Source organism: Harmonia axyridis, chromosome 6, assembly GCF_914767665.1.
Source record: "Harmonia axyridis chromosome 6, icHarAxyr1.1, whole genome shotgun sequence".
Lineage (NCBI taxonomy): Eukaryota > Metazoa > Arthropoda > Insecta > Coleoptera > Coccinellidae > Harmonia > Harmonia axyridis.
Genome location: NC_059506.1, coordinates 11,588,351 through 11,611,607, shown reverse-complemented (window position 1 = coordinate 11,611,607; position 23,257 = coordinate 11,588,351). Strand labels below are relative to the sequence as shown.

Genomic DNA, 23,257 nt, shown 5'->3' with positions numbered 1-23,257 from the left:
CGAGAAAAAAATTCAAACAGCTCTCTATAGCAATTCTCAGGAAAATCCAAATGATTATAAAGATCCAGTTAGGTAGCTGTGATGAATAAATTAATTATAAGTTTTGATACTTATTTACCAACTGCGTAGCGAAGATTAATAAAGATTCGATAAACTGGTTAAGCATCACAAAAAGTAGGACTACAAGAAACACCCTGTATCTCGAAACCAAAGCGTTTGCGGGCTCATGTTTAAGTGCCTTGATACAAAGGGCGGTAAGGCATGCAAAGCTTCGAAAACTAAATGAGATTAAAAACATATGTTCCGCTGAAAACACTTAGCCTTTGTCAGTAACTAGTTTCGAACGCAGAATCGTAGGAAATTTCCATATGTTAAATGTGTAAACAACTTCCACGTAATTCGAAGTGTTGTTTTTCGTCTTTGTGAAATACATTACATCCCTGATTCAGTTAGGGTAATAGGCAATACCAGTGCCGTATCTAGGGCGTGGCAAAGGTGCACTTGTCACGGGCGCAAGGTCTGCAGGGGCGCCCAAAAATATCAAGAGAAAAAATAATTGGAGCACCACACATAATAATTCGAAAGATCACAACTCGGTTTTCAAGTATACGCCTCGCAACGAGCAATGACGAGGAATCTGGAAACCAAGGACGGAGATCTTTCTTTTTTCTTGGGGGGGGGGGGGATTCTCGAACAAAATTTTTTTTTACAACAACGTTTACTCATATCTGTAATGTGGGAAAAAAGTTTGATAACGAAGTTGAATCTTAATTACTCAATATTTTTTTTTATTACCAATTCGATTGTTCTCACCTTATACTGGGTTTTCCTAAAAAGGAGTTACGAAGGAAAATATTCCTTGGATAATTTTAAGAAAAAAAAGTCCTATAAACATGAGACCACAAACGCTTTGTTTTCGAGATACAGGGTGTTTCTTGTATAGTCATACTTTTTAGTGATGCTTATATTTATTAGTTTATCGAATCTTTATTAATCTTCGCTACAGAATTTGTTGATAAGTACCAGAAGTTATAATCAATTTATTCATCACAGCTTACTAACTGGATTTTTATAATAATTTGGATTTTCCTGAGGATTACCAGAGAGCTGTTTGAATTTTTTTTTCGAAATCGATAGCAGATACGACAAAACTATAACAAACCAAAAAGTGTTGTACTAGACAAGAGTTTCTTTCCACATTTTTCTATAGAACCAGTGCTTCACCAAAAAATAGTTCTGGTGGAAAGAAGCAGGTACCCTTCCACAAAAAATATCACACTGCAGATTTGCAAGCATATCACAAGCTGAAAACTTTAAATCGGAAGATCTATGCCAATTCAAATTGAATATCTTGTGAAGGATAGGTGATATGAGAAAAAAACTTGAACTTTAACACCGGCATCTCAAAAACAAAGCGTTTGCGTAATCGTGTTAGGACTTTTTTTCCTAATAGGATCCGAGAAATCTGTCATTTTCATTTGTACCTCCAATTTAGGAACACCGTTCAGATATAATCAATTCAAAACTGATATATTCACAAAAAAAATTGCAATTTGAATGATCCACAATAAATTATATAACACAGCCCAGACAATTTTCAGATGGGAATTACTCAGTTCAGTTCTTCGACAACTACAGTATTGTGACGAAAATTATACAAAAAACCGAAAACAACGGGTAGGTAAGTGTATACCGATGACGAATGCAAAAATCACAGGTAACAAAAAAGGGGCGATGCCGAGAAAACGGATGGATGAAGGAAAATAATAAACCTCGGACAAAGACGAGCTGAAATGCAATTAATGTACTCATTTTGAAAGCGATAATAAACTCATAAACGGTAAAGGGGTCCGATTTTTTACTGACGTGTCGATTTCAAAGGAAAGAAAAATGATTATTATTATTGGTTCATTTGATGGAGAAATTTTCGTTATTCGTATTCGCGATATTTCTAGAATTTTATATTTTGAAAATCTTGGGGTGGGGTAATCACACCCAGTACCTCCCCATTTCTACGCTCTTGGATTGAAAAAAATGTTGACGAAAAAATGGAATACTTACACTTTGAATTAATTAACCTTTGTTTTAGAGTCTAAATCAGACTCCTCCATTAGACAAACTCTTAAAATGTTCAGAATTTGTCAACACAGAGAGACATATTGGTCTATCTCATTATAAAATTTTTCACTGTCAATTCATTTTTCAGTAAATTCATCAAATATGTACGATCTACTCCTATTATAGGGAATAAATATCACTATTCTTTACCTCTATAAAGCGGTTTAGGTCTATATTATCTTGTAGGGGAGAGTTGGATAATACCGCGCGGTTGATAATTCCGCGCTTCAGTATTATTCAAAAACTATCCACTTTTTCTTTGATGTAGTGTGTATACATCAAAGCTGGACATGCCTACATCCTTCTCCGCGCAATGCCATCACGGTCCCTGAAACGACGAAAATAGCACGCCCTGTAGAAGTTTTTTTCGTCACTCCTTATAATTTTTCGCGTACTTTCAGTAAGAGGTAAGTAATACTGTATTTATATTGTAATACTTTGATACTATAAATTTCTAATGCTTGAACACTGTAGAATTATTGACCGAATACTTTTTTACGTACTATAATATTTCCCATAAAATTTTGAGCTTAAAAAATAAAATTATCAAGTTTGATTATTCCGCGCCGGGGCGCGATATTATCAATCCGTAAAATATGAAGTCTGTACTTGAGGCTATTCGAAACGGAAATAAAATAAAGACATCTGCTAGAAACTTCAGACGAAAATTTACTTAGACTTCATGTTATAAAAAAATATTTACGTTTTGTTGTCATATAGACTTTAAGTTTCCATCAATACTTATTGCGTGATATTTTATATACTGATTTAATTTTGAGAAGAAGATTCGGCTCTCCCTATCTTCACGCAGGAAAATTACTCAGAAAGATATCAATTTTTTTATTATTAGATACTTTTGTTACTTACCCATTCGCGAGCAAATAATGTGGGCACGATTTTGTCAAACCTGGGCACGATAATATCGAATCAGTTCGATAATACCGCGCCTCCATTTTTTTTTATAAATTGACAATAAATACTTTTTGATTAAATTTCAGAAGTTTTTGTTATGCGGTTATTGTACCTGAATAAATGTCCTACTAATAACTCAATATTGTTTCTTTCAATATCAAATAGTTTCCTAATTATAGGTCCAAGTCCTTAGGGGCTCGGTATTATCCAACTCTCCCGTAAGTCGAATTTAATCAAGAACGAATTGTATAACTCGAACTACGCCTATGTCGAACTATACGTAACTCGACGAAAAATCTTGCTCCCGTGGTGTTTCGAGTTATACGAGTTAACTCTTAACTGCATTAATTATCATATTTGATATATCGTATTTTTAATACTGCTAGGGACATCTATGAGCGAGTGTACGAATTTTATGACGTTACTCATTGGAGACAGTAATTCGGATATAGTGAAATGATTTGCAACATTAATCGCAATTTCTCTTAATTCTGGTGGTGTTAAATCGATTTCGTCAGACATAACTAACGAATTTAATGAGTAATTGTAAATTATTTCAAAATTCTAAATGTACGATTCATATTCAAATTCCGTAATCTGTCAATGTTCGTAACAGTCACACCAACTGCAATGATACAATACAAATGTCACTAGGATATTCAATCTAAAATTTTCATTTAATTTCGACAATAATTCACAAAACTTGACTGAAATAGAGAAAATATCGTCTAATACTCGTTGCAGAAGGCAATTCCAACACTCATGCCTTCGAATTTCGCATTCGTGTTAGAATAGAAGCCCATTCTGCAACTTGTTTTAGAATATAGTCCGTTCAGGAATTATTGACATCCCGGGTGGCTGGTGGAAAATCGAAATTAAGTTGGTAATGGCTCATTCGATCAGTAACAATTTATATTGCAGATTTCGGGTTGGCATTGGAAATGTCATTGACAGGAGGTTAGATTATTCAGTTTGTTTGTATTATTGGTTTTGATCCAAGAAATTTTGAAACTAAAAAGTTGTATCAATTTCAAACACACATTGATTAGTTTATTTGAGTATTTCTCACAGTACTGTTTGAAAAAAGAAGGCAAGTCATTACAGCCTGGATTATTAGAGGAAGAAAATCTGTGCAATACGATTTCACCTTCAAAGAATCATTGAATGATTTGATCGTTACCAAAAGCAACCAATATATCAGTCTGGATAAAATTTGACCAAAAAGCATCTGAATTTCAATAAATCAAAGACAACATTACATAAAATTTATTGGTCACAAGTTCAAAACAGTAAATAAAAGGAAAATTCTTATTGATAAACAGAAAAATATAATAAGTTGAGTACGATTTTATGGTGAATACGTCAGAGGAAAGAAAATAAAGAGGTGCCTTATAGCATTTGTTGACATCGCTATAACATTTTTGTTTACAAACACTTATAATGTACTGCGTTGCCATTCTGAGGAAGAAGTAAACTTTTCTCCGTTCTGTGGCATAGATGTTTTGCGAATATTGTGGGGATTTGGCAACACGGTTCTGTTGTTGTTATTGCACGTGACAACTAGAGGGACGTTAAGGGTTAACTGTTCATTTTAATTTCACGTTTGTAATCGTCGTTATTTTATACAAGTTTGTGAATTTAAAGTTACATATTGTTAATTTTAATCATGGTAAAACCTCGAAAAACATGTATAGTGTGTAAAACATCCGGAAATGAAAACCTAACCTATCATAGGTAAGTTCGCGTTTTGAGTCCATAGGCGTAGAATATATCTCGTCTAAAAAATTCGATCCATTCTTTAACGATTTCCTAAAAATTTTCTTGTTTTATGTTCGAATCTATACGCATCTCTAATATCTATCCTATTCATGAAGTAAAATTTAACCATAAGAGACACTAGAATGAAGTGTAATCTGAATAATGTGAAATTGTAATGCAGTGCCAACTGTGGAATTTTTTCTAAAAAGTATGTCAGTAGATTTTTGATAGATTTCTGAACGATGATGGTAGATTTTCAGTAGATAACTCCAAAACCAGTAATCAGTAGAAAGAAAGAATTAGAAGAACGATTCCGTTGGAGGAGAGGCTCATTGATCATTTCGGACAGAGGAACTGTTTTTTTGATTATCATACATAAATGTTTTTCAAGCCAATTGACCTTATTGATTCCTTCAACCCAAAAAGAAAAATCATGAAGCTGTCATACTTATCGAAATTGTAATAAATCATGTGTTAAAACTTCTTAGTGTTATTACTGTGTCTTCTCCCCAATGCATTGTGAATCAAATTTGAAACAAATGAATTCCACCTTTATTTTTGAGAAAAAAAGGTAGTATGAATTTTTTTAACTTACAACTTCTGTTGTGTCGGCAGCACACAATTGCACTTTTCTGTATTGTGGGTTGCTGACTCATAAAATGATTTGAAAATATTGGCAATATGAGCCAATATGGAACGAGCGGTTGTTTATAACAGCAAAAACATTATTATTAATTGGAACTGTTAATGAGAGTGATATACTTTCTTGTTCTCCGCATATTTCGTCGCTATAAACAATAGTATTCGCATTATCGCTAATTTCGATAAGTTTATTAACTTCGCTGTGTGTGGCAAATTAATTCAAGTGTTAGTAACTGATAGAGACAGTAATTAGTTATAAGGTTCAAGAATATCAAGTGCATGACCACTGGTGTGCCATCATTGAGGGATCCCTCCAGGCCTACGAAAGAAAAGGAGCTTTTATATTCAGTTTCTCATTAGCGGAAAATCTGTGAATTGTTTTTGCCATCGCAACATCTATAATAAAAATACAGTCCATACTCGCTCTACTTATTAAATACAGTGAAGAGCTAACAACTTCTTTCTCTTTTGCAGTCAGGCTATAAATTAGCCTTTTACTGCTCCATCTCAATATAATTCACCTCTGGTGAGCTATTTTGATCTGCTCTAGCAGGTGGCAAAGTTTGTGTAATCATTACACAATCTCTGTGCCAGTAAGGGTTTGGCTCTAATACACACTTCCTAGAGAAGTGCCATCTTCGGTCGTTTGTGTTTCCTAGGAGCTTTTTCATCGTAGTCGCAAGCCTTCCTTATAAAAGGGTTTGCATGATTTTCCATTTCAATGAAGGTCTTCACGCTCAGATCTTTTAGATGGTCGCCCAGGAATGGTATTTTCAGGTCTTCATGTACCTATCCGTACCTTGCTGACAAACCAAGCTGCATTTACGGCTGGTCTTAGGATCGTATTCTGCACGACTTGAAGTCTCTGCAGGTGCGTCTTTGCGGCGTATCCCCAAGCCGAACATGCGTAACACATGACCGGCCGGATGGTGGACTTATAAAGAAGAAGCTTGTTGGAAAGAAACATTTTTGTGCTTTTGCAAAGTAGCGGTTGCAACGCTGCCGCTGTTGTCTTTCCCCTTCGTGTTGGTTCCAAGTGAGCTTTTTGTCAAGTATCACTCCCAGATACTTGGCCTCGTTTTTCCATTACAATCCTCCTACCGAACATTACGACGAGTCCGATGGGATCTATTTTCTTTCGGCTAAAAAAAAACTGCTTCGATCTTCTCAGGGTTTCTTGTAGGTACTTCGTTGCCATTTTGGGACACCAAGAACTGGCAAGAAAGGCGGTATCGTCAGCGTAAAGTGCCATGGAGTTTTTCACCGTTTTTGGCATTTCGGATACATATATTGTGAAAAATATTGGAGACAGCAGAGATCCTTGCGGAACTCCGGCTGAAAGAGACCTCTCTGAAGACAATACTCCGTCAAATCTGGCTCTAAACTTGCGAGAATACAGGTAAGAAGCTAAAAGTTGGACCATGGAGAGTGGGAAACCTGCCGTAAGCAGTTTGTATAGCAGTCCTTTGGGCCGTACTTTATCAAACGATTTGGCTACATCCAAAAACACAGCTCCTGTGACTTGTTTCCGGTTATATCCATCCGTGATTGGTTCCACTACTCGGAGCACTTGTTGCACAGTGGAATGTTGGCTTTAAAAACCGAACTGTTCCTACTGTATGATATTCTTTTCTTTCGTTATTGTGTTGAATCTTTAGCATTGACTATATTCGTCAGTGCTACTAAAGCTTTTCGAGGGAGGTTCCGCAACGTCAAGTTAGTAATGCCGTCCGGTCCTGGTGCCGTTCTCACTTTACTCGACATAATAGTGTTCTGGATTTCCTGAACGGTTCGAAACCAATAGCTTCCGTTGATTCATTTTTCACTTTGCGGTTGACGTCCTCAATGTGGTCCAATTCCGCATAGTTGTAACTACAGCTGCATTGGCGTTGGAGGTTATCTGCGAAAGCTTCAGACTTTTCTTCTGGACTGTACACCATTCCTCGTAAACCGTGAATCGGCGGGGTTGGTTTCCTATCTGAGTGCAATGCTTTGGCCATCCGCCAAACACTGTTGTCTTCTGTGGAAAGAGAAAGTAGTTTCTCTTCCCAACTATCATTCCGGACCTTTCTGAGAGCCTCCTTGACTCTATCGTTGAGCTAGAGTGCTTCTCTCTGATAAGCTCCGCCATCAATAGGTTATTACCACCAATAACACCCAAGAATCGCTCGAATTTCATGTTTTCTATTTTCAGCTGTTTGAAATGCAGGAATAAGAAAAAACCTTCTAATTTAACACAGACATCCTAAAGGACTAATGAACACGTAGGTACCTTTCATTTTGCAAACACAGAACCTTTCAGAAACTATAATTGATCATTTCAAAGAGCGATTTAACGAGCACACATATATAGGTATTAAATATGAATAACAAATATTAATCGCTCTTTGAAATGATCAATTATAGTTTCTGAAACGTTTATTTGTGATTGCAAAGTGATAGATACTTACGTATCAATTGGTCCTTCAGAAAGTATGTGTGAAATTAGCAGCCTTATATTATTCATTCGGTACCTGCATTTGTCCGATTTATTGTTACGTGAATATTGGCATTTTTTCGATATTCCGCTTGAATTATATATTTATTTGAAGTACCTATATGTATTCGGTAATGATTGATTGCAAGTACTGACTTTGTTTTAAAGGTAAAAAAACCTGACCCGCCACCTCTTGTCCACATGTTTTTGGATAAGAACAAGATCTATGTTAAAACTGTCGAAATCAAAATCAGGATAGATATTTTTCAGGGGGACACGCAGAGTCTCTTCTGGTTTTGTTTGGCGCTAAACCTACTGAGAAGCCAGTTAGATACATCGACGACCTCAAGCTCTACTCCGCTAACGACGAGCAATTGGGAAATGTGGTAGCGTTCTTTGAGGCTATCGGAATGAAGCCGGGGAAAGATGAATGTGCCGTGGTTCAGGCGAAGAGAGAAGTCAAGTACAATTAATAGGGGACAGATCTGGTCGGCACGCAGAACCTGACGATACAAGAATGCCAGAGTCTTTCATCTACCTCAGAGCACATCAAGCCCTAAGATCCCTGAAATGAAATGAAGAACATTTTCAAGGCAAAATTTGTAAAAAAAATTTCTGTAGTCTCATTCTAAAATAAATTGAAGGACAACAATCAATACGGTAAGGACTTTCGGTTTCAAGGTGGACAGAGAAATGGGGAATCAGAAAAATTGGAGAACAAGATGAATATTTCAAATTTGATCGATAATTTTTGAAGGTCCTGAGAAGGACCGATTAGTTAGACGAACCATTCTCATCACAACAGTAATTTTTATATATTTATTCACTTCTTCTTCTTCAAAGGTGCTGCTTTTTTCGGAGTTGCCACAGACTTGACTGATTTGGGTTTTGGAGCTTTCGGTTTCTTAGTTGGCGATTTCGCAATCTTCTTAGCTTTAGAAGGGGACTTGGCGGCTTTGGGGCTCTTCTTCTCGGTTGTTGCAACTGCTTTCTTCGTTTTCGTTACAGCGGCTTGTTTTTTGGCAACAGTAGACTTCTTTTTCTTCTTGTCGGTCACCACAGCTGATGCCGAAGTGGATTTTTTAAGATCATCTTTGGACTTGAAGGTGGCTTTTTTAATCACTTTCTTCTGGGATCCCGATGTCGAACCACCAGCTGCCAATTTGAACGAACCAGATGCGCCTTTTCCTTTTGTCTGAACTAAAGATCCAGATTGCACAGCTGATTTGAGGTATTTCTTAATGAAAGGAGCCAATTTTTCCGAATCTACTTTATAGTTGGGAGCTATAAATTTCTTGATGGCCTGCAATGACGATCCACTTCTTTCTTTCAAATCTTTGATGGCGTTATTAACCATCTCTGAAGTCGGAGGATGGTTGGGTTTGGCCTGTTTCGCGGTCGCAGTCTTTTTCTCGGATTTCTTCGCAGTTTTCGCACCGATTGGAACGGACGCACCGCTTTGTTGCACCTCTGTATCGGCAGAAGACATTATCGTGATAATTGATGAAATCGTTACAATGTATATATTTCAAAAACGTTAGATACACTTTATGCAGGAAAAATACTGAAAATTAATGCATTAAAACTGAAGTCGGCGGAACTTTGGCTAGAAATGTATGAATATGAGGATTATTTCGAGCAAAATGCTCAATTGATCAATCCTTGAAATTTCCGAATGGAAAAATCAAAAATAGAAAATTTCTGCACCATCTCGTCTAGAAATATTCCCGGAAAATTTCCCATAATCGATAATACACGACATTCGAAAGAAGGAATGTGAATTCCGGTATAAAACGCTATCGTTAACAAAGGTGGTCCTTCGAGCCGGAGTATTGGCCTCAGTTTTCTCCATGTAATTTGATTAATAGGAAATATAATCAATTGTATTTCAGGGAACGTAAATTGTTCGAATTTTCGTTAATTCAAAGCATACTTGATATAATCGATAACTTTCCTACAATTAGGGTTATTATAGTTCTGAAAGTGGCGAGTCGGTAGGGTGATCTAGTGTGGATGAATCTTCTAACTGTTCAATGAAGACAATTTTAAATCAACTCGTGAGAAATAACAGACAGGAAAGGATAATAATCGTATTTTGGAGCAGGCTGGAAATGTAGCTGATTGTTCATAAATTCATAGAAAAGCTTTTCCGCTAAATAATGCCGTAATACAAAAGCGCGTTCGGAAAAAGTAGTCAATCTAATATGAAAACTCGATTAATGTTAGACACGCACTAACGGATGAATTACCTGAAGAACGAACCAGGAGGTAATCATACAAATTAATAGTTTGAAAAAAAAAAAGGATAATATAAAATCTCCATAAAAAAAAACAATTTGTAATCCCATACTGGAAGCAGGAATCAGCGAATGATATAAATGGGAACCAGCGATATCGTGCAAACAAAACTATATTACCTCATTTAATTAAGATATCAAATAATTCAGTAAGTAAACTACTTTTAATAATTCAAGTGAAATAGTAAATTGTTAATTCTGCACTTCAAACATGTGAAACTTAAGTAACACGGGAGAGTATAAATCTCAAGTATAATATTGACAGTCCAATGGGCACTGGAAGAATGTCTAGGTAAAGTTGCTTCACACGCCACTCATTATTATTATTATATTATAATAATATTGTATTATAATTATATTATAATGGATATGGAATGTCTTGATGATGAGTCTGATAACTCACTGGCAGATTGAATGGTCATAGAATCGAAAGTATAAATTTCCATCAACTCGTCATTAAGCTGAACGATGAAGAGAGCCTGAAATGTTTATGATGATGAGTACATACTGGCAGATTTAATTTTTATTGTTATTAACGGTCATAATAGTGCCGTAATGTAATTTTCCATAAATCTGTTATTGAAGAAAAGAAGAAAGAAAGAGGTGAGCAATGAAGAATATTTGCAGGTTTATGCAATGTTATTGTTGATCGGAGTAATGAAATATACAGCGAAAACAAGATCCCTATATGAAGAATAAGGAATATTGTTCAAAAAGCATTAATACAAAGATGTGCCACGTCCCCGACACTTGTTAACAATATAGAACAGAAATGAACATCTGAACACTCATTAGTGGGTTTGGTAGAGTTATCCGGACGCCAAGGCATCAAGGATAACCCTCTTTTTGATCAATGGGGGTATACGACCTTCCGTAAGATATTCACGGTTCCCAAAATCACAGCCTTCTGCATCCATGTGATCGTGTTCTTAGGCAGATTCAGCTCCTTGAGATAAATACATACATATATATATATATATATATATATATATATATATATATATATATATATATATATATATATATATATATATATATATATATCGTGAATCTATTAAGGGAATTCGACTGATAAGAAGGATTTCAGTTTTACTCTTTATTCATACCAAGCTTTCGGAACTGGTTGGTTCCTTCCTCAGGGTTACTACAATTTTAACAATTAAAATAAAATTAAAATTACATATAGAACTATCCCAAATCTTTAAAAACAGTCACTTACAGAATTTGAGGTTGTCTCCTTAATAAGTTAAAATTCATCAATTAACGCAAATTTTTAAGTAAATTAGTCTCAAATACTCTATAAGTCGAATTAATCTTTCTTTGTCAATTGGATGTGAAGTATAAACAGTGTGTCTAACCTAACTTAATTATTTTCTTTGGTACATATCACAGAATCGCATCGCGTCAACTTTGGTTTACTTTTTCTTCTTATTTTTATTCGTCTAGTGGTCCATCATAGAATCGTTCCCGGTTTGGATATGTTAACAGGAACGTGTAAACATTGCTTAATCTTTGTACGTCAGTTTTTTTATTTATTGGATTTTCTTGATTTCTTATGTTGATCATTTCTTGTATCAGTCTTTTATTATATTTACCTTCCGTACATAATACTTCTGTATTTTCAAAATCAATTTTATGATCCTTTTTCATTGAGTGTACAGCTACAGCACATCGTGGGTTCACTGTCCGGATATCACTCTTATGTAACGTTAATCGACTCTTTAACCATTGAGATGTCTGTCCCACATAGGTGCCATCACATTCGGAACATTTAATTTTATACACTACATTAGATTTCAGTGGGTTTGGTGTTGTATCTTTCAATTTACTGTATAACATCTTGATAGTTTTCGTGTTGTATGTACTTATTTTTACTTTTTCATCTTTAAAACAATTCTTAATTTTGCTGGTTAGATTTCCTATGTTGGGAAGGCTGCCGTATTTTATTACAGGATCATCTTGAACTATATTTTCAATTTGTTCAGGTTTTCGTCGAGATTCTGTTATGGAGACTCTGTCAGTTTCATACATTAGTTTGTCGAGCATTTGTTTTGGATAGGAATTTTGCCAAAAGATCTCATGTAATTTCTTTATGTTCGCATCTACCATATCTGGATGGCAGATTCTTTGTATCCTGTTTTTCATTTCTTTGATACAATTTATTTTCATGTTTATCAGATGTTCTGATTTGAAATGTATGAATTTGTTTGAATTTGTTTCTTTTTGATACCAGTCCAGTTTAATTATGTTATTTATTCTGCAAACCTTTGTATCCAGGAATGGAACAGAATTATATTCATCTTCTCTTTCACTTGTAAATTGGATGTTCAAGTCAAAACTGTTAAATACCTGAATTATCTCCTCCAAGCCTGTTTTCGGTATTGCGAGTATCAAATCATCTACAAATTTTTTTATGAAAAACACCTTGAAGGACAACTTTGGAATGAAAATGTCCAAAACATAATCCATAAGATAAAGGGACAGTACCGGGCTAAGTTTGGAACCCATAGCACAGCCAAATGTCTGTACATAAAATTTCCCTTCAAACATGAAAGGAACATGAGGAACATCTCCCACGTGGTAAGGTCAATTGCTGCTGTAACCACAAATGCACGACTGACTTCTGTTGTTGATTTCATTTGTTTGTTATTTCCTACAATGTTTCTCATTCTAACACTTCTCATCGTATTGCACAGGGACGAAAGCTTGACACACGTGTCTAAGGAAATCACATTGGTAAAAGGGACTGTTCTTATTTCCTTTTTTTTTTGTTTAATGAACAATTATCCAAGTAAGCCATTCCACATTGTTGATTTTCTTAGACTCTTATGTCACGCAGGTAGCTATAATCTCCCACGTGGTAAGGTCAATTGCTGCTGTAACCACAAATGCACGACTGACTTCTGTTGTTGATTTCATTTGTTTGTTATTTCCTTCAATGTTTCTCATTCTAACACTTCTCATCGTATTGCACAGGGACGAAAGCTTGACACACGTGTCTAAGGAAATCACATTGGTAAAAAGGACTGTTCTTATTTCCTTTTTTTTGTTCAATTAACAATTATCCAAGTGAGCCATTCCACATTGTTGATTTTCTTGGACTCGGATGACACGCGGGTAGTTATAATCTCCTACGTGGTAAGGTCAATTGCTGCTGTAACCACAATTGGACGGCTGACTTCTGTTGTTGATTTCATTTGTTTGTTATTTCCTTCAATGTTTCTCATTCTAACACTTCTCATCGTATTGCACAGGGACGAAAGCTTGACACACGTGTCTAAGGAAATCACATTGGTAAAAGGGACTGTTCTTATTTCCTTTTTTTTGTTTAATGAACAATTATCCAAGTAAGCCATTCCACATTGTTGATTTTCTTAGACTCTTATGTCACGCAGGTAGCTATAATCTCCCACGTGGTAAGGTCAATTGCTGCTGTAACCACAAATGCACGACTGACTTCTGTTGTTGATTTCATTTGTTTGTTATTTCCTTCAATGTTTCTCATTCTAACACTTCTCATCGTATTGCACAGGGACGAAAGCTTGACACACGTGTCTAAGGAAACCACATTGGTATAAGGGACTGTTCTTATTCCCTTTTTGCTTTTTAATGAACAATTATCCAAGTAAGCCATTCCACATTGTTGATTTTCTTGGACTCGGATGTCACGCAGGTAGCTATAATCTCCCACGTGGTAAGGTCAATTGCTGGTGTAACCACAAATGCACGACTGACTTCTGTTGTTGATTTCATTTGTTTGTTATTTCCTTCTATGCTTCTCATTCTAACACTTTTCATCGTATTGCACAGGGACGAAAGCTTGACACACGTGTCTAAGGAAACCACTTTGGTATAAGGGACTGTTCTTATTCTTTTTTTTTTGTTTAATCAACAATTATCCAAGTAGGCCATTCCACATTGTTGATTTTCTTGGACTCGGATGTCACGCAGGTAGCTATAATCTCCCACGTGGTAAGGTCAATTGCTGCTGTAACCACAAATGCACGACTGACTTCTGTTGTTGATTTCATTCGTTTGTAATTTCCTTCTATGTTACTCATTCTAACACTTTTCATCGTATTCCACATTGACGAAAGCTTGACACACGTGTCTAAAGAAACCACTTTGGTATAAGGGACTGTTCTTATTGTTTTTTTTTTTGTTTAATCAACAATTATCCAAGTAGTCCATTCCACATTGTTGATTTTCTTGGACTCGAATGTCACGCAGGTAGCTATAATCTCCCACGTGGTAAGGTCAATTGCTGCTGTAACCACAAATGCACGACTGACTTCTGTTGTTGATTTCATTTGTTTGTTATTTCCTTCAATGTTTCTCATTCTAACACTTCTCATCGTATTGCACAGGGACGAAAGCTTGACACACGTGTCTAAGGAAATCACATTGGTAAAAGGGACTGTTCTTATTTCCTTCTTTGTGTTTAATTAACGATTATCCAAGTGAGCCATTCCACATTGTTGATTTTCTTTGACACGGATGACACGCGGGTAGTTATAATCTCCCACGTGGTAAGGTCAATTGCTGCTGTAACCACAAATGGACGGCTGACTTCTGTTGTTGATTTCATTTGTTTGTTATTTCCTTCAATGTTTCTCATTCTAACACTTCTCATCGTATTGCACAGGGACGAAAGCTTGACACACGTGTCTAAGGAAACCACATTGGTATAAGGGACTGTTCTTATTCCCTTCTTACTGTATAATGATCAATTATCCAAGTAAGCCATTCCACATTGTTGATTTTCTTGGACTCGGATGTCACGCAGGTAGCTATAATCTCCCACGTGGTAAGGTCAATTGCTGCTGTAACCACAAATGCACGACTGACTTCTGTTGTTGATTTCATTTGTTTGTTATTTCCTTCTATGTTTCTCATTCTAACACTTTTCATCGTATTCCACATTGACGAAAGCTTGACACACGTGTCTAAAGAAACCACTTTGGTATAAGGGACTGTTCTTATTCTTTTTTTTTTTGTTTAATCAACAATTATCCAAGTAGGCCATTCCACATTGTTGATTTTCTTGGACTCGGATGTCACGCAGGTAGCTATAATCTCCCACGTGGTAAGGTCAATTGCTTCTGTAACCACAAATGCACGACTGACTTCTGATGTTGATTTCATTCGTTTGTAATTTCCTTCTATGTTTCTCATTCTAACACTTTTCATCGTATTCCACATTGACGAAAGCTTGACACACGTGTCTAAAGAAACCACTTTGGTATAAGGGACTGTTCTTATTCTTTTTTTTTTGTTTAATCAACAATTATCCAAGTAGTCCATTCCACATTGTTGATTTTCTTGGACTCGGATGTCACGCAGGTAGCTATAATCTCCCACGTGCTGCTGTAACCACAAATGCACGACTGACTTCTGTTGTTGATTTCATTTGTTTGTTATTTCCTTCAATGTTTCTCATTCTAACACTTCTCATCGTATTGCACAGGGACGAAAGCTTGACACACGTGTCTAAGGAAATCACATTGGTAAAAGGGACTGTTCTCATTTCCTTCTTTTTGTTTAATTAACAATTATCCAAGTGAGCCATTCCACATTGTTGATTTTCTTGGACACGGATGACACGCGGGTAGTTATAATCTCCCACGTGGTAAGGTCAATTGGTGCTGTAACCACAATTGGACGGCTGACTTCTGTTGTTGATTTCATTTGTTTGTTATTTCCTTCAATGTTTCTCATTCTAACACTTCTCATCGTATTGCACAGGGACGAAAGCTTGACACACGTGTCTAAGGAAACCACATTGGTATAAGGGACTGTTCTTATTCCCTTTTTGCTTTTTAATGAACAATTATCCAAGTAAGCCATTCCACATTGTTGATTTTCTTGGACTCGGATGTCACGCAGGTAGCTATAATCTCCCACGTGGTAAGGTCAATTGCTGGTGTAACCACAAATGCACGACTGACTTCTGTTGTTGATTTCATTTGTTTGTTATTTCCTTCTATGTTTCTCATTCTAACACTTTTCATCGTATTGCACAGGGACGAAAGCTTGACACACGTGTCTAAGGAAACCACTTTGGTATATGGGACTGTTCTTATTCTTTTTTTTTTGTTTAATCAACAATTATCCAAGTAGGCCATTCCACATTGTTGATTTTCTTGGACTCGGATGTCACGCAGGTAGCTATAATCTCCCACTTGGTAAGGTCAATTGCTGCTGTAACCACAAATGCACGACTGACTTCTGTTGTTGATTTCATTCGTTTGTAATTTCCTTCTATGTTACTCATTCTAACACTTTTCATCGTATTCCACATTGACGAAAGCTTGACACACGTGTCTAAAGAAACCACTTTGGTATAAGGGACTGTTCTTATTTTTTTTTTTTTGTTTAATCAACAATTATCCAAGTAGTCCATTCCACATTGTTGATTTTCTTGGACTCGAATGTCACGCAAGTAGCTATAATCTCCCACGTGGTAAGGTCAATTGCTGCTGTAACCACAAATGCACGACTGACTTCTGTTGTTGATTTCATTCGTTTGTAATTTCCTTCTATGTTTCTCATTCTAACACTTTTCATCGTATTCCACAGCGACGAAAGCTTGACACACGTGTCTAAAGAAACCACTTTGGTATAAGGGACTGTTCTTATTCCCTTTTTTTTTTAATCAACAATTATCCAAGTAGGCCATTCCACATTGTTGATTTTCTTGGTCTCGGATGACACGCGGGTAGCTATAATCTCCCACGTGGTAAGGTCAATTGCTGCTGTAACCACAATTGGACGGCTGACTTCTGTTGTTGATTTCATTTGTTTGTTATTTCCTTCAATGTTTCTCATTCTAACACTTTTCATCGTATTGCACAGGGACGAAAGCTTGACACACGTGTCTAAGGAAACCACTTTGGTATGAGGGAATGTTTTTATTCCCTTTTTTTTGTTTAATGAACAATTATCCAAGTAAGCCATTCCACATTGTTGATTTTCTTGGACTTGGATGTCACGCAGGTAGCTATAATCTCCCACGTGGTAAGGTCAATTGCTGCTGTAACCACAATTGGACGGCTGACTTCTGTTGTTGATTTCATTTGTTTGTTATTTCCTTCAATGTTTCTTATTCTAACACTTTTCATCATATAGCACAGGGACGAAAGCTGGACACACGTGTCTAAGGAAACCACTTTGGTATGAGGGACTGTTCTTATTCCCTTTTTTTTGTTTAATCAACAATTATCCAAGTAAGCCATTCCACATTGTTGATTTTCTTGGACTCGGATGTCACGCAGGTAGCTCTAATCTCCCACGTGGTAAGGTCAATTGCTGCTGTAACCACGAATGCACGACTGACTTCTGTTGTTGATTTCATTCGTTTGTAATTTCCTTCTATGTTTCTCATTCTAACACTTTTCATCGTATTCCACATTGACGAAAGCTTGACACACGTGTCTAAAGAAACCACTTTGGTATAAGGGACTGTTCTTATTCTTTTTTTTTTGTTTAATCAACAATTATCCAAGTAGTCCATTCCACATTGTTGATTTTCTTGGACTCGGATGTCACGCAGGTAGCTATAATCTCCCACGTGCTGCTGTAACCACAAATGCACGACTGACTTCTGTTGTTGATTTCATTTGTTTGTTATTTCCTTCAATGTTTCTCATTCTAACACTTCTCATCGTATTGCACAGGGACGAAAGCTTGACACACGTGTCTAAGGAAATCACATTGGTAAAAGGGACTGTTCTCATTTCCTTCTTTTTGTTTAAATAACAATTATCCAAGTGAGCCATTCCACATTGTTGATTTTCTTGGACACGGATGACACGCGGGTAGTTATAATCTCCCACGTGGTAAGGTCAATTGCTGCTGTAACCACAATTGGACGGCTGACTTCTGTTGTTGATTTCATTTGTTTGTTATTTCCTTCAATGTTTCTCATTCTAACACTTCTCATCGTATTGCACAGGGACGAAAGCTTGACACACGTGTCTAAGGAAACCACATTGGTATAAGGGACTGTTCTTATTCCCTTTTTGCTTTTTAATGAACAATTATCCAAGTAAGCCATTCCACATTGTTGATTTTCTTGGACTCGGATGTCACGCAGGTAGCTATAATCTCCCACGTGGTAAGGTCAATTGCTGGTGTAACCACAAATGCACGACTGACTTCTGTTGTTGATTTCATTTGTTTGTTATTTCCTTCTATGTTTCTCATTCTAACACTTTTCATCGTATTGCACAGGGACGAAAGCTTGACACACGTGTCTAAGGAAACCACTTTGGTATATGGGACTGTTCTTATTCTTTTTTTTTTGTTTAATCAACAATTATCCAAGTAGGCCATTCCACATTGTTGATTTTCTTGGACTCGGATGTCACGCAGGTAGCTATAATCTCCCACTTGGTAAGGTCAATTGCTGCTGTAACCACAAATGCACGACTGACTTCTGTTGTTGATTTCATTCGTTTGTAATTTCCTTCTATGTTACTCATTCTAACACTTTTCATCGTATTCCACATTGACGAAAGCTTGACACACGTGTCTAAAGAAACCACTTTGGTATAAGGGACTGTTCTTATTTTTTTTTTTTTGTTTAATCAACAATTATCCAAGTAGTCCATTCCACATTGTTGATTTTCTTGGACTCGAATGTCACGCAAGTAGCTATAATCTCCCACGTGGTAAGGTCAATTGCTGCTGTAACCACAAATGCACGACTGACTTCTGTTGTTGATTTCATTCGTTTGTAATTTCCTTCTATGTTTCTCATTCTAACACTTTTCATCGTATTCCACAGCGACGAAAGCTTGACACACGTGTCTAAAGAAACCACTTTGGTATAAGGGACTGTTCTTATTCCCTTTTTTTTTTAATCAACAATTATCCAAGTAGGCCATTCCCCATTGTTGATTTTCTTGGTCTCGGATGACACGCGGGTAGCTATAATCTCCCACGTGGTAAGGTCAATTGCTGCTGTAACCACAATTGGACGGCTGACTTCTGTTGTTGATTTCATTTGTTTGTTATTTCCTTCAATGTTTCTCATTCTAACACTTTTCATCGTATTGCACAGGGACGAAAGCTTGACACACGTGTCTAAGGAAACCACTTTGGTATGAGGGAATGTTTTTATTCCCTTTTTTTTGTTTAATGAACAATTATCCAAGTAAGCCATTCCACATTGTTGATTTTCTTGGACTTGGATGTCACGCAGGTAGCTATAATCTCCCACGTGGTAAGGTCAATTGCTGCTGTAACCACAATTGGACGGCTGACTTCTGTTGTTGATTTCATTTGTTTGTTATTTCCTTCAATGTTTCTTATTCTAACACTTTTCATCATATAGCACAGGGACGAAAGCTGGACACACGTGTCTAAGGAAACCACTTTGGTATAAGGGACTGTTCTTATTCCCTTTTTTTTGTTTAATCAACAATTATCCAAGTAAGCCATTCCACATTGTTGATTTTCTTGGACTCGGATGTCACGCAGGTAGCTCTAATCTCCCACGTGGTAAGGTCAATTGCTGCTGTAACCACGAATGCACGACTGACTTCTGTTGTTGATTTCATTCGTTTGTTATTTCCTTCAATGTTTCTCATTCTAACACTTTTCATCGTATTGCATAGGGACGAAAGCTTGACACACGTGTCTAAAGAAACCACTTCGGTATAAGGGACTGTTCTTATTCCCTTCTTTTTGTTTAATGAACAATTATCCAAGTAAGCCATTCCACATTGTTGATTTTCTTCGACTCTTATGTCACGCAGGTAGCTATAATCTCCCACGTGGTAAGGTCGATTGCTGCTTTAACCACAAATGCACGACTGACTTCTGTTGTTGATTTCATTTGTTTGTTATTTCCTTCAATTTTTCTCATTCTAACACTTCTCATCGTATTGCACAGGGACGAAAGCTTGACACACGTGTCTAAGGAAATCACATTGGTAAAAGGGACTGTTCTTATTTCCTTTTTTTTGTTCAATTAACAATTATCCAAGTGAGCCATTCCACATTGTTGATTTTCTTGGACTCGGATGACACGCGGGTAGTTATAATCTCCTACGTGGTAAGGTCAATTGCTGCTGTAACCACAATTGGACGGCTGACTTCTGTTGTTGATTTCATTTGTTTCTTATTTCCTTCAATGTTTCTCATTCTAACACTTCTCATCGTATTGCACAGGGACGAAAGCTTGACACACGTGTCTAAGGAAACCACATTGGTATAAGGGACTGTTCTTATTCCCTTTTTGCTTTTTAATGAACAATTATCCAAGTAAGCCATTCCACATTGTTGATTTTCTTGGACTCGGATGTCACGCAGGTAGCTATAATCTCCCACGTGGTAAGGTCAATTGCTGGTGTAACCACAAATGCACGACTGACTTCTGTTGTTGATTTCATTTGTTTGTTATTTCCTTCTATGTTTCTCATTCTAACACTTTTCATCGTATTGCACAGGGACGAAAGCTTGACACACGTGTCTAAGGAAACCACTTTGGTATAAGGGACTGTTCTTATTCTTTTTTTTTTGTTTAATCAACAATTATCCAAGTAGGCCATTCCACATTGTTGATTTTCTTGGACTCGGATGTCACGCAGGTAGCTATAATCTCCCACGTGGTAAGGTCAATTGCTGCTGTAACCACAAATGCACGACTGACTTCTGTTGTTGATTTCATTCGTTTGTAATTTCCTTCTATGTTACTCATTCTAACACTTTTCATCGTATTCCACATTGACGAAAGCTTGACACACGTGTCTAAAGAAACCACTTTGGTATAAGGGACTGTTCTTATTGTTTTTTTTTTTGTTTAATCAACAATTATCCAAGTAGTCCATTCCACATTGTTGATTTTCTTGGACTCGAATGTCACGCAGGTAGCTATAATCTCCCACGTGGTAAGGTCAATTGCTGCTGTAACCACAAATGCACGACTGACTTCTGTTGTTGATTTCATTTGTTTGTTATTTCCTTCAATGTTTCTCATTCTAACACTTCTCATCGTATTGCACAGGGACGAAAGCTTGACACACGTGTCTAAGGAAATCACATTGGTAAAAGGGACTGTTCTTATTTCCTTCTTTGTGTTTAATTAACGATTATCCAAGTGAGCCATTCCACATTGTTGATTTTCTTTGACACGGATGACACGCGGGTAGTTATAATCTCCCACGTGGTAAGGTCAATTGCTGCTGTAACCACAAATGGACGGCTGACTTCTGTTGTTGATTTCATTTGTTTGTTATTTCCTTCAATGTTTCTCATTCTAACACTTCTCATCGTATTGCACAGGGACGAAAGCTTGACACACGTGTCTAAGGAAACCACATTGGTATAAGGGACTGTTCTTATTCCCTTTTTGCTTTTTAATGAACAATTATCCAAGTAAGCCATTCCACATTGTTGATTTTCTTGGACTCGGATGTCACGCAGGTAGCTATAATCTCCCACGTGGTAAGGTCAATTGCTGGTGTAACCACAAATGCACGACTCACTTCTGTTGTTGCTTTCATTTGTTTGTTATTTCCTTCTATGTTTCTCATTCTAACACTTTTCATCGTATTGCACAGGGACGAAAGCTTGACACACGTGTCTAAGGAAACCACTTTGGTATAAGGGACTGTTCTTATTCCCTTTTTGCTTTTTAATGAACAATTATCCAAGTAAGCCATTCCACATTGTTGATTTTCTTGGACTCGGATGTCACGCAGGTAGCTATAATCTCCCACGTGGTAAGGTCAATTGCTGCTGTAACCACAAATGCACGACTGACTTCTGTTGTTGATTTCATTCGTTTGTAATTTCTTTCTATGTTTCTCATTCTAACACTTTTCATCGTATTCCACAGGGACGAAAGCTTGACACACGTGTCTAAAGAAACCACTTTGGTATAAGGGACTGTTCTTATTCCCTTTTTTTTGTTTAATCAACAATTATCCAAGTAGGCCATTCCACATTGTTGATTTTCTTGGACTCGGATGACACGCGGGTAGCTATAATCTCCCACGTGGTAAGGTCAATTGCTGCTGTAACCACAATTGGACGGCTGACATCTGTTGTTGATTTCATTTGTTTGTTATTTCCTTCAATGTTTCTCATTCTAACACTTTTCATCGTATTGCACAGGGACGAAAGCTTGACACACGTGTCTAAGGAAACCACTTTGGTATGAGGGACTGTTTTTATTTCCTTTTTTTTGTTTAATGAACAATTATCCAAGTAAGCCATTCCACATTGTTGATTTTCTTGGACTCGGATGTCACGCAGGTAGCTATAATCTCCCACGTGGTAAGGTCAATTGCTGCTGTAACCACAAATGCACGACTGACTTCTGTTGTTGATTTCATTTGTTTGTTATTTCCTTCTATGTTTCTCATTCTAACACTTTTCATCGTATTGCACAGTGACGAAAGCTTGACACACGTGTCTAAGGAAACCACATTGGTATAAGGGACTGTTCTTATTCCCTTTTTCCTTTTTGATGAACAATTATCCAAATAAGCCATTCCAGATTGTTGATTTTCTTGGACTCGGATGTCACGCAGGTAGCTATAATCTCCCACGTGGTAAGGTCAATTGCTGCTGTAACCACAAATGCACGACTGACTGTTGATGATTTCATTTGTTTGTTATTTTCTTCAATGTTTCTCATTCTAACACTTTTCATCGTATTGCTCAGGGACGAAAACTTGACACACGAGTCTAAGGAAACCACAAGGGACTGTTCTTATTCCCTTTTTTCTTTTTGATGAACAATTATCCAAGTAAGCCATTCCACATTGTTGATTTTCTTGGACTCGGATATCACGCAGGTAGCTATAATCAATTGCTGCTGTAACCACAAATGCACGACTGACTTCTGTTGTTGATTTCATTCGTTCGTTATTTTCTTCAATGTTTCTCATTCTAACTCTTTTCATCGTATTGCACAAGGACTAGAACTTGACACACGTGTCTAAGGAAACCACTTTGGTATAAGGGACTGTTCTTATTCCCTTATTTTTGTTTAATGAACAATTATCCAAGTAAGCCATTCCACATTGTTGATTTTCTTAGA

The 23,257-nt window shown here is 36.8% G+C and overlaps 1 protein-coding gene across 1 annotated transcript in view; it reads right to left on the bottom strand.

Moving 5' to 3' along the window:
- Nucleotides 1–9,352, bottom strand: part of LOC123683065 (histone H1B-like) — a 55,218-nt gene extending 45,866 nt beyond the window's left edge. Inside the window, exon 1 of the mRNA XM_045621963.1 lies at nucleotides 8,832–9,352. Coding sequence (XP_045477919.1) covers nucleotides 8,832–9,263 — 432 coding nt within the window. The 5' untranslated portion in view covers nucleotides 9,264–9,352. The remainder of the gene's footprint in view (nucleotides 1–8,831) is intronic.
- Between the last annotated feature and the right edge of the window lie 13,905 nt (nucleotides 9,353–23,257).